Source organism: Poecilia latipinna, unplaced genomic scaffold (genome assembly GCF_001443285.1).
Source record: "Poecilia latipinna isolate Pla-1442-1.1 unplaced genomic scaffold, P_latipinna-1.0 Scaffold49, whole genome shotgun sequence".
NCBI classification, from domain to species: Eukaryota; Metazoa; Chordata; class Actinopteri; order Cyprinodontiformes; family Poeciliidae; genus Poecilia; species Poecilia latipinna.
The window spans coordinates 138,940-151,500 of NW_015112665.1; the positions used below are offsets into that span (position 1 = coordinate 138,940).

General features: G+C 36.8%; 1 protein-coding gene across 2 annotated transcripts in view; it reads left to right on the plus strand.

Annotated features, from left to right (window-relative positions):
• slc45a4a (solute carrier family 45 member 4a) overlaps positions 1–12,561 on the plus strand; it is a 56,707-nt gene that overhangs the window by 32,023 nt on the left and 12,123 nt on the right. For both annotated transcript variants that reach the window (XM_015050463.1, XM_015050471.1), the window contains exon 4: positions 11,892–12,080. In XM_015050463.1, coding sequence (XP_014905949.1) covers positions 11,892–12,080 — 189 coding nt within the window. The remainder of the gene's footprint in view (positions 1–11,891; positions 12,081–12,561) is intronic.

The window sequence follows — 12,561 nt, forward strand, 5'->3', positions numbered from 1 at the left end:
CTCTTTATAGGTTGTGTTTGAGTAAAATGAACATTGTTCTTTTATTCTATGAACTACTGACAAAATGTGTCTGAAATTCCAAGCAAAAGCTTTGTAATAGAAAATGAGAAATGGTCAAAACAACAACAAAGCTGCAGTGCTTTCAGACCTTAAATAAATCAAAGAAAACAAGTTGATATTCATTTAGAAGCAACAAGACTAAAAAAGTGTCTCCATTGCAGTTTTTCACCAATTTCCATATGACTAAACAACTACAATAAACGAGTTTTTGCAAAATTGACATAATCCCATTAAGAAAATTTCTTTCTATAAATCCAATTTAAGCAATTTTATCATCAAAGGAAATGCAGCTTTAGAATTTAGTAACAAACATTCATCTCACAGGTTAAACCTGTTTAAGTTGTACATTATTGTCAAAATATTACAGCCTACAGGTTGTGCAGTGTGTTTGTTTTGCAGTAAATGTGCCCAAATGTTTTGTTTAATGAGGCTCATGTGACCTCCAGGAAGCTCAGTATGCAAATAGTTGAGGTGTAAACAGATTACCTGCGACCTGTTAACCCTTCCCCTGCTGAACGTGACAAACAGCCTCACATCTGAATGGCTAATTGGACCATTAAGCTGCTTCTGACTTTATTATTACTGCTTGTTCTAGTTTAAATAAGCAGCTTATCTTCAGAACTGCCAAATGAAAGCAAGGAATAGGTCACCAGCTGGAAGATGTTTTTAACTTTTCTCTTACTATGCTGAAATATTTGCAAGTATCCATTTGTTAGAGAATTGTTTCATAGTTTTAAGTTGGAGCTGGAGGCGACTCAAATTAATGGGCAGCGTTCCAATTCTTTTTATGGGGGGGGGAAAAAAAGACTTGAGCTGAAAAACAAATGTCTTGATTTACTTGCTCGTCTGCATTCCAGCTCCCTCAAATGTTTGTGAGAAATAAGAGAATGACAAAAATATTTGAAATCTGCAATCATGTGGGTGAAAGGAGCTTCCTGTGTCGGGCGGCTGAGCCCAGTCTGCGGACCGGTGATGATCTCTGTCAGGCCTCAGAGTAAAACTGCTCCTCTTCCTCATCAGCGCAGGTGTCTTGGTTCATGTGTCCCACTGACAGGAAACCCAGATCGTTGTCCTGAATCAGTTCTGGCTGAGGGAATACCTCAGAGTCATTTGAGGTGTTTTGATTTGTTCATTCTGTTCGTTGAAACACGTTGGGATCCTCCCGGAGGAGCTGGCAATGTCCAGGTTTTACTCTTAGAGATCACATTCAGTTTGATGGATCCATTTGCCATCTTTAAAATTCTCATCGAAGAGGAAAAATGATTTTTAGCTATATTATTTTTCATTCAACCTTTATTTAACCAGGATAGCACTTCTTGAGATCTGAAATCAATCAATCAACTTTTATTTGTATAGCACATTTCAGCAACAAGGCTTTTCAACGTGCTTTACATCATAAAAACACAAAGTCATGCAACATAGAATCAACAACAGAAACATTCGATCTAGTCAAGTGTCATCGTTAAATTCTTATGGTGCGTCTGGTTTACATTCAAAGGCTTTGTGGAGGCACGTATCGAATGTCTAGCGCGGCGAAATTTGAACCGTTGGGAGCATTTTGAGCATTTGAAGCATCGAGAGCGCCCTCGACGCCCTCCACATAGACTTTGAGTGTAAATCAGACGCGCGAAACGCTAGGTGTCGAGCAAAATGTCAAGAGCCTGCATTCAAAGTTCACACGTGCCGAACTTGAAGCATTGGAACCGTTTTTGATGTGCGTAACGCTTTTGGAGTGAACGCACCGTTAATCGATTATGCTTCAAAGGCAACTCCAAACAGCTGGGTTTACAGTCTGTAATTTAATGAAGTCAGTGTTTCAGCAGTTTTGCAGTTTTCTGGAAGTTTGTTCCAGATTTGTGGTGCATAGACGCTGAATACTGCTTCTCCTTGTTTGGTTCTGGGGTTGCAGAGCAGACCGGAACCAGAAGATCTTTAATGTATTGTGGTGCTAAGCCGTTCATTGATTTATAAACTAACATATTTTAAAGTCTATTCTCTGATCTACAGTGTAGAGACTGGAGTGATGAGCTCTATCCTCCTAGTTTTAGTCAGAACGCCAGCAGCAGTGGAAAATCTCTTTTGCAAGAGTTTCCTGACAGCAATATAGTGAAACAGTTGGTTACAAAAACCACAATAAATAAAAACCACCAATTTAAACAGCAGACTTTGCTTCTGCTAAACCACTTATAAAACCTTTGAAAGAACAAAAAGAGACCAGCTCATTCAAAGTAATTTCACGCTGAAGCCGGTGGTGCTGCGAAATGAAACGCCTTTTCTTTTACTGGAGTCGGTGCAGACTCCAGGAACGCTCAATAAAAATAAGTCCTGTGAGCGCAGGTGATTCAGCCCCGTAGGCTCCTGTTGAATAAAGGGAAATCAAGCAGGGAGGAAGTATTCTTAGTAATGCCTTAGAAATAAAAACATGCCAGTGAATCCAATGTCGAATAGAAGGAGAAAACCCACCAACCCAGGAATAAACAATATTCAGTTATTTGTTTCACTGAATGTGGCTGCAGTCCAAGTGATTAAAAATGAATAGAAATGTCTGTGAAAGTCACATGAGTAAACAGAAACAAGGCTTTGTTTGCTCTGTTTGTAACAGCCTGTCTAAGTTGACTGGAGATTTTTTCTGTTTATCAGATTTTTTACATTCATAAAAGCTGAACTTTCCTGCTATGTTCTCTGAAATACTTGATTGGAACATGTGTTTTTCCTTCCTAATGTAACATTTGTAAACATTTTTTTACTTTTTAACATTTCCGATAAGACTTATATTCTTGTCACTTACGATTTTTAATTGTATTTTTGCTTTTATGTGATTGTATATTTACGAGAAGTGACTCAAAACTTGTAAGATCATTGATCTATATACTTTGTTGTTCTATTTTATTTTTTTAATTTTGCCTAAAAGGAAAATCTGAACAAATTAAGCTACCAGCAGCTTCAAGCTGTGAGGCCAACACACTGGAATTGGCGCTCCATGAATTGGGAGAATTTTAGTAAGAATTTGACCCAAAGAAAGTTGGAGTATTTTCAGAACAAAGTGGAATTTGTTTCGTGAAGACTGTAAACTGGAGAAACACTAAGATCATTGTCCATCACAGTCGAGTCCCTATTCTGCAGATTTATAAATGAAGTAAACAGGATCCTCACAAGACGCATTTGAGCTTTTTTCCTACCTGTTCTGCACTTTGAAAATGCCTTACAGTCACAAATCCATCCCAGTGAAATGAAGTCTGTTTTGTTCCGACCCTGAAAAAATACCACCCAGAGTTCAGCTCTGCCAAGATGTCTGACATTTATAATTTACACAGAAGTGTCCGTTGTTAATTGCGTGACCTGCAGTGTGCATAGTTACATAAGACCGCCGACTGATCTGTGTCTATTGGCCTCATCGATCCCTTCGTTGGAAGGCTGCAGCTTCCTGTTGGTGGTAGGTCAGTCGCAGCCAGAAACCAGCAACCCTGCTGCTCGTCACATACGCTCAGGCATTAAATATGAAAAAGTAACTCAATATATGTGTGTTTTAACGTGCAGAAGAAATCCATGCGGACATTTTGAAACGTTTTGCCGTGGTCGATTCTCTTCCCGTATTCGTCTGTGTGTCTCAGCAGGAGGCAGCTAGTTTACTGCAGTGCTGTTACATAAGTCTGCTGACTGGAAGCAGCTGTGTGTGCGTGCATACCAGCTGGCTTCACCCAATCTGAATGCCACCTTATGGCAAGAGAACAGGGGGCAGGAGGAGGGGGAGGATTTAGCACCTTTGCACGGTGATATGAACATTAGTTTGTAATGTCAGCTCCTTTCCCAGTGGACAACTATTAACGCAGTTTCTCTAGTATCTCTAAGCTCGCTTGGTGAACAGAAACTCTTAGCTTGTGATGCATTTTTTTTCTGTTCCTCTTTCAGCATTAATTCAAATATTGATGCAGCGGTTTGCTCTGTAACGCACTTCTGTAATGACAGCCTTGGCTGCTGGTTATATTTGTCTTCATTTACGCAAAGTGTTTCTGCAAAAAGAGAGACTGTGTGTTTGCCCAATGCATGATTGATGGCCGTCTCTTACTGCTGGGAAGTGCTATGACTCACTCCTCTCCTCTCCTTTGGTCTCATTTTCTTTTTTGCACTTTATAATCCCTGACATCATAAATGTTCGTTGAATTTGCTTTTAGCAGTTTTTTTTTTTGTGTGCCATTACATCACAAGATTTTACCAGGATGAACGATGCTGTGCTTTGAGCTGTGAGCTCAATATTTACGAGGCCTATAAAGTGTCTCTGCTCTCTTGTAGAAACAGTTCAATGAGCTTGGATTCAAACTTGGAATAATTATTCATTTATCCACAGATGAAGCTGAAAATAATGTAACTTCTAAATTGAAATCCAAGATGAAACGAGGAAGATGTTTTTGTGGTTTGCCTTAAAAATCATTTGTATTCTCATTGGACAATAAAAAACAGAAGTTTATACATATATAAAAAAAATAAATACATACAAAAAATAAAAGGGGAGTTATGGGAAAATACAACATTAAAGGTTGATGAGGATGTGAACGGAGATGTTCACGCTGCGCTTCCAGATATTGCGTTAGCAGCCATCTTGTTTGGCTCGTCACGTCTCTCTTCGAAATGTTGGATGGTTGTTTGTAGAAACGGCAATTTACAGTTAAACTTTGCGGCACTAATCTAGTGCCAAACGGAAAAATCTAAAACTAAAACCTGGAAGAAATTGTTTGCGAATAGCCAAATGTCCAGATCCGTCTGTGTGAAGCAAATGGCCTGGAACAAGGGGCTGGTTCTCAAATTCAAAATCAAATTAAAAAATACTTTATTAATCCCAAAGGGAAATGAAATGTTGTTGTAACTCATTAATTCAGATTCTTCAAAGAGTTATTGAAGATCGTGTTGGCTGTTGGTAGGAAAGATCCTGTGCAGCGGTTCCATCTACCAAGCTGGGAATAAAGCAAACACTGAGTTAATCTAATTTGTGAAACAATCCAATCAGCATATGGTAAACAAAAACAAAATGTTGTCGTCATGTTCAGTTGGATTGTAAAATCCAACTTGCAAAGTGTTTCCTTTGCCACTATTTATCTGAAATTTCTTCCAAATGATTGGGAGTGTTTCCGTGTATATATCCTCTTTAAAAGGTTTTTGAGTTGATGCAGAAAAACATTTAAATATATGCTCTTTTTTTTTTTTTTTTTTTTTACCACAGCTGTGCCAAATGTCAGTTTACTTTTAGAAAAGAAGCACTATTACAGCATTCAGACCCGAACCCATCCATTCTCACTTATCCACGACTAGGATGTGAGGAGGAAGCTTTGACCCAGTTACACTCTCCAGCTCATTTTGGGGGGATCCCAGTTTTCCCACCTGAACCGACTCCTTTTGATGCGTCGAAGCAACGACTCCACTTTGAGCTCCGCTCTGACTTCCCTCCGCTGGAACAGGAAGCTCTGTTTGAAAACTTTGTATCCAGGAGAAATGTTCTTAAAATAATCTGAACTATCTTTTTTTTTTTTTTTTTAAAGGTCTAAAGCTAAACAGAGCTGTAAATCAAAACATTAGTTTAAAAGCTGTAAAATATTGACCTAACCCTTATCTTCATTTTACCTCAGCTTAACATAAAACTTTTTGCATGCGAGTTTATTTCTACGCTGCAAAAGCACAAAATGTTACAAAGTGTTTTTATTTTGTTCCTACACTTTAAATGAGATAAAACTAACTTAAAAGTAACATTTCTGCTAGATGCAGGAGCTTGTTTTAAAACGATCGTTCCTTGATGATGATTAAAAGATATTAGTAACTCTGGCAGATTATTTCCCTCATTATTTCCAGACCATTTTCCCTGTTATAAGGGAAATAATCCGAGTGTGGAACTAAAACTTTTTTATCAATGTTAGGGAATTATTTACTTTAAATAAGCTGAAAGCTACTTTTCCAAGTTGGTTTTGTGTTATTTCAAGTGTGCTTGTATTTGCGCTAGAGACCAAAAATATTTATAAGATTTTGTGGTTTTGCAGTGTTCACAAATATACCAACGGTAGTTCTGATCATCATCATGATATTACTGCTTCTGTCACTGAATTTATTACAGATTAATATCAAATAATGCAGCTAAACAACGTTCAGCGAGATTTTGAATTATAAATGTCTAATTGTGTTTACAATAAATATTAAGATGTTACCCGTCTCTAATTGGGCTTGGTTTTAATTTTAAGCACCAAGAATATGGCTTCTCCGTTCATTTCAGATGCTAACAACACGTCAATATCAATATTTTATTGCCCTATTACTCCGTCTGTTCACATTGTGTTTATTCAAAAAATTACACCTGCTTCCTTTTTTTTTCTTGTCCTCTCCGCCTCTCTTTCTCACTTTCCTCCTTCCTTCCTGCCCACTTTCTCCCATCTCGAACTCTGACCCACTCTCCCTTTCACACCATTTCTCTGGCTCTTTTCGGCACGGCTGTCATTTTCCCTGAAGTTTTCTCACGCCAGCGCAGGATATGAAGGGATTGTTTTGTGTTTATGGGAGAATGGACAGGAAGGGAAGAGGCTAAAGTAGGGAAGAAAACGAGGAGACAAAGGAAAGAAGGAGAGATTGTTGAATTTGAGTTTGATGGTGGGGATTCCTGCTCGGAGGAGGGAGAGTTTTCTGATCCAGACAAGCTTGAGGGATGAGAAATTACATGCTTCCTTCTTGATGCATAATTATAATTTGCTCACCATTTAATTAAAATGACCATAAATACATATTTAGCTCCTTTTCAGATAAAAGTCAAGCCTCTCATCTAATGAGTTTTCTTAGATGTTCACAGTAGAGGTGATGCTGATGCTGATGATGATGATGAGCACATACGAACTCCCTATTTTTGTTTTGCTGTTTCTTCCTCCCAGTTTGCTTTTCTGATGAATCAATAACTCAGTTTCTTTCCTGGTCATTCTCTGAATCAAAATGTCCTGAAACTGAACGCATTCGCTCATGAACTCCAGTCCGTCTCTCCCTGCAAACGCAGAATCAAAGTGACAGAAATGTCGAGATGTTTCACCCTTAATCTGATGACCTGCAGAGATAATTGACAGCTGTCATCAGTAATTAACTGGGAATCATTTGTTTTCAGTTGTAATCGTCTCCAGCCTTACATTTCGCTCTCTTGTGGTGTGTTTACTGATCAGAAAAATATTGTAGTTTTCAACTGGCTTGTCAGGATCAGTTTTGCTTAAATCAGAGACTGATATCTTTTTTTTTTTTTATGTAATCTTTTTTTTGGATGTTGCCTGTTTTTTCAACTGAATTAGGGCTAATTTTGCACCGCTGGATCCAAAAATGACATCCATTTTTCTCAATCAGGTCAAGTTTTTATTCTGATTTGATTCAGAGAATCCAATCTTCTGACTAAATTGATGACATTTTTGTGAGATTATCAGTTTGTTTCTGTTTGTTTCTCATCCAAAAAAGCTTTTAGGAGGACAAAAAATTGTTTTCTAACTGTATTAATTAAATGATACAAACTTTGATTTCTGTAAATTGAGTAATAAACCCTGATAAGGGTTTAAATTGAACATTACGTCTTCATTGTGCAAAATTAAGGGCATGAACTTCCATTTCTTTGACCACCTCATCTGCTCAGCAACAGCAGAGTTATCTCTCATCAGAGTCTGACAACAATCAGCCATCATGTCTGCATCCCAAACTAATGTGTAGCTTAGTTCAGAAAGTTGTCCTAATTGCGCAAAACCAATGTGATTTCTGGATGCTGCACATCAAAATGACCCTAAAACCTCAGACAATTTTTTTTGGCCACTGACCAGTGTTTTATATTTACACCCAGACTAAACTGAGTTGTGACCTGCAGGTCACACATGAAGCAGAAAGTTTGATTAAGCGAACGTTATCAGCATCTTCTGAAAATATTGGGGGAAAAAAATAAATAAATTGTTGTAGTGTTTGTTCCAGTTAATTTTGAATGAACTTAATTCACAATATGAGACGATACACAACAGAAGAAGCTGCGCTCAAATAACAAAACATGTAAGATGTGTGGCTGTCTCGGCCCACAGCGACGTCTGCGCACGTGTTCAACAATATGACCAACTGTTATCAGTGTGTGTGTGTGTGTGTGTGTGTTCATCCTTCTGGTTTATGCATGCAAAATAACTTGCATGAGCTAAGTTGTTAATGCTACATCCTTTGTATACAAGTAAATTAATGTGGTACTCTAATCTCTACTCCAACTAAAAGAAACAACACTCTTTCTACAATTTGAAAACAAATGGAAGTTGTTAGTTTTTTTTGTTTTGTTTTCTGTAGTGTTGGACAGACGTGAAGAAAAACACATAGAACCTGTGCAGATGCTGATAAATGGTCACTTTGTACTCCAACAGCTGCACCATTATTTTTGCTGTGTTCATGGAGGAAATGTGCATAATAAAAAAAGGGCTTGATGATAGAGGAGGCAGTTGTTGTTTTTCTCACAATCAGTGAATCATATAAACTGTTTCATTCAGACTCTCCATTCTTCCGACTCCGTCTTTCGCATTTCCTCCTCTTCTCACCTTCATCCTGACTCTCTCCACCCTCCCTTTTCTGCACCGTTTGATGTCAGTCCTTTCTCACACTCCTTCTCTCCGTTTCCTCCTGGGCCTCTGGTTTTTTTTTTCTTTTTTTTTTTTTTTGCACTTGTTTCTTTTTCTAAAATACTTCCTGCGTTTTGATACTCTCACTATTGTTCCTCGTGCACGTGTGTGTTTGCACATACAGTACCAGAACTGTGTGGGAACTGAGTTTTCGACTTGTTGGGAACAGAGACATGTCTTTATTTACTACGTTTTGTCTGTTTTTTTTTTTGTTTTTTTTGTATTGTGTGGGAACTGTTTACTAGAAACTGTTTCCTGTTTTGATGTTGACAAACCGATTCTTATCTGTTGTTTTGTCCCATACTTTTATGGGATCGCTGATTTTGTTGATGTGTGTGTTGTGTGTATTTTTAAGTTAAATACAGAAACAAACCTGGAGATAAAAAGTCTAAAAAAGCCCCTCGACAGGAAACACTTTGTAAATGGCGCGGCCTTATTAGGTGATGGAGACTCTGTGGTGACAGAGTTCCCAGGACTGTGTCACTACAAGCGGCAGAGGTTGAGTCCAGTTTGCAAAGGCAGAGGTCAACATTTGTAAAGGACAATGGGAACATGACCTGTGTTATCTTAAATTAGGGCAAATGTCTCTCTACTGCATGATTCTGGCTGTCTGTGCAGGACTGTAAATGCAAAACTGTTTTATGTGCATCTTAAAGCTTAGGAATACTAGCTTCTTAAATGTGACACCGTGACTTTAATAAGCTACTGTTAGATGATTTATCTCAGAAAATGGAAGGCCTTCAGGGTTGCAGCTCCTCCTTCTGGTAGTTTAAGAAAATGGCAGCTAAAAACTATCTTTAATCTAGTTCACATGTCAAACCAAATCCGGCCCGCCACAGCTTTTAATGCGGCCCTATAGATTCTAGACCAAACTCTAAATTTGCTTAAATATTATGTTGTCACTCAAATCAGTGCAGTTTTTATCTGTTTACTGACAAATGATATCAATCAGTCCCTCCAGTTTCTTGAGGATTATTGTGGAAATTCACGCAAAATCAACAAATTGCACTAATAATTGGGAGTTTGTTGCAGATTTTTCTCAAAAATGTTAAAAACTTTCTTACTTGTGCTAAACAGCTGCCTCAGCTGTAATATATGTCAGATTATAGTCCATGATCTATACAGCGAGTAATAAAAAGTCGCATTTACCGACATAAATAAGCACAAATATCACAAATATTTCCAAACACTTTGATTTTTATTGCAAAAAACAAAATCACAAAAAGAATCATAAAATCCTGGAGGGACTAAAAAGATGTTCAATAATATTTCATTATAAGAATTCATTGATATTTTACCAGTTCGTGATCAGGTTTTATCAATGCATTCTGGTGCAACCGGCCCTTTAAGAGCATTAATGATCTTGATTTGGCCCAAAACAAAAACGAGTTTGACACCGTTTTCGTGTCTGGAGGAATGAGGTAAAACTAGCACAGCTGGATCTAAACCTAAAATTGCTCTCCCCAATACGTATAAGATCGCATTAGCACTGCGACACAGCAAGCTGCCACAAGAAGCTAGAAAAGCAGAAGTATAAAACCCTCAGAAATTTTCAAAATATAACCCAAAGCAAAAAGGAAGCTCTACTGACAAATCTAATTTTCCATTTCAGTTACATGTGTTTTAAAAAAAAGTATTAACACACAAACTAAACCAAATTATAATAAATGAGTTTGTTTAACTTGCAGATCTCGTCTTTTTAAATAACATCACTCGTCCTTGTCTTCCAAAATAACTCCTTCAATCACCACCACTGATAGATGAGGGCTTAGGAAGTAGCAGAAATGTTTCTTTGCTGATATTCAGAGGCATTGACAGCATGTTTGTCTTTCCATACGTTTGAAAGCCTAACATTGACGCTGGGAAGTTAGAGCATATTAATAATCTGAGCTGATGACAAATAAGGTCAGATTTAATTTACTCTCCTTTTCCTTTGGGAATTTTACACAATCAACATTCATCTTATTAAAGCTTCTCGAAACTTTGCGAACGTCTCCTAAAGTTGATCTTTGTAATTTGGTTGTTTTTCACCTGAACATGGCAGCATCTTGTGCAGCATGTTCTTATAAGAAATTTAAAAAAGTTAACAACAATCTGACTCACAGTCTGAATGTTAAGCTTTTAGTTAAAGTGGTCAAGTATTGTACTGAGAAAAAGTGACAAAAAATAAGAAAAAAATAATAAAATAAACTTTAAAAGAATTATTGATCAATACCATTTTCAGATTTTCAGCAAATCGCTCATTGGAAATCACACTGATGTTGCTAAAACATTGTGTTTTTATTTAATATTTCATGGGCATTCAGCTAAAGGAAATGGATCAAAAAGCAAGCAAAGTCAAAATACACAAAATGTTAAAATATACAGAATCAAGTAACAATTTAATGCCTTTCTTTCAAAGGCTGCATTTGTAATGGTTGAGAAAAAACAACAAAAACATTTTTCAGATGTATTTTTAATGATGGAGTTTAAAAATCCTACTGGGACTTGTTGAGTCATTTGCCCTCATTGTGATAATTCAGTCTGGAATGAATCCTCCGCCTTTGCCTCATCTGAAAATGTTACTAAGGTTAACAAAACAGAAACAAATATGTTGCTATTCATGTCACTAAAAATTGTAGCCAATCAAGTGCATCTTGATAAGCAGATTAATCACACAGTGTCATACGTTTGTACTAAGTTTTTTTTTTTTTTAAAGTTTTTTTTTACTTTTCTTTATTTTGATAGTCATGGCATACATTTGTGGTTTAAAAAAAAATATATATATATATATATATATATAAACGACTGCTTTCAGATGAGAATGGTTTATGCATTTCAAAGGAAATTTAAAATCCCAGAGTTGGGATGCAGAGCAGTAAAGTTGCAGCTGAGTTCATAATAATGTCTTGTAGATGGAGATGGATAGAACAGAAATAAACTCTTGAAATATATCAAACTGTATAAGTTTTATTCCTAAACTGAGTTACTGACTGAGTTTCCTGCTGTGAATGTTTCCATATAACATCCAGTGAATAAGCACTTTCATCTTGTCACATCTGGTGTTAAATTGTTAGATTTATTTGGTTTATTTGTATTCTTTGGTTTTAAAATGTAAACCTCAACACTTATTTCTTACAAAAAGCGCCTTCTGCCCCCTGCTGGTCAAAGCAGGAAAACAAAACCAACCGTTGTCTGCTTGTCCGTCTGCAGGTCTTCCGGAGCAGTACTACAGCCTGACCTGGTTTCTCAGCCCGGTTCTGGGCCTCATGTTCACGCCGCTGATCGGCTCGGCCAGCGACCGCTGCACTCTGCGCTGGGGCCGGAGGAGGCCGTTCATCCTGGCCCTCTGCATAGGAGCCCTGATCGGAGTGGCGCTGTTTCTGAACGGATCGTTGATAGGTGAGCACACCGTTGTTGTAAAACGGAGGAATTCTCTTAAAATATATGTTTCTTTCTTAAAGGATGCTAAAAAAAAAAAAAACCTAAAAAAATAAATGTGTTTTAAAGTTAAATGAGCAGTTGATTTTGATATTAATGTTTTCACTTTTGAAGATCATTTACTATTTGTCATATGTGCCCTAGAAAGTCAGCAGTCTTGTTTTAGGAAACTTTTCTTTTTTTTTCAAATGCTTTATTTATTTGATTACAAAAAAAGTGTTAAAAATTAAGGAAATTCAAACTGCATGATCCCAAAAAAAACATTTTAATGATCAAAAATATATAGTATAAAAAATGAATAAAAACTATTTTTAAAAAATGTAACCAGCTGATTTTATTACAGTTTTTTTTTTTTTTTTTTTTTTTTTTTTTTGGGTTTTTTTTTTTTTTTTTTTTTTTTTTTTTTTTTTTTGAAAAAAAAAAAAAAAGGGTAAAAAATTAA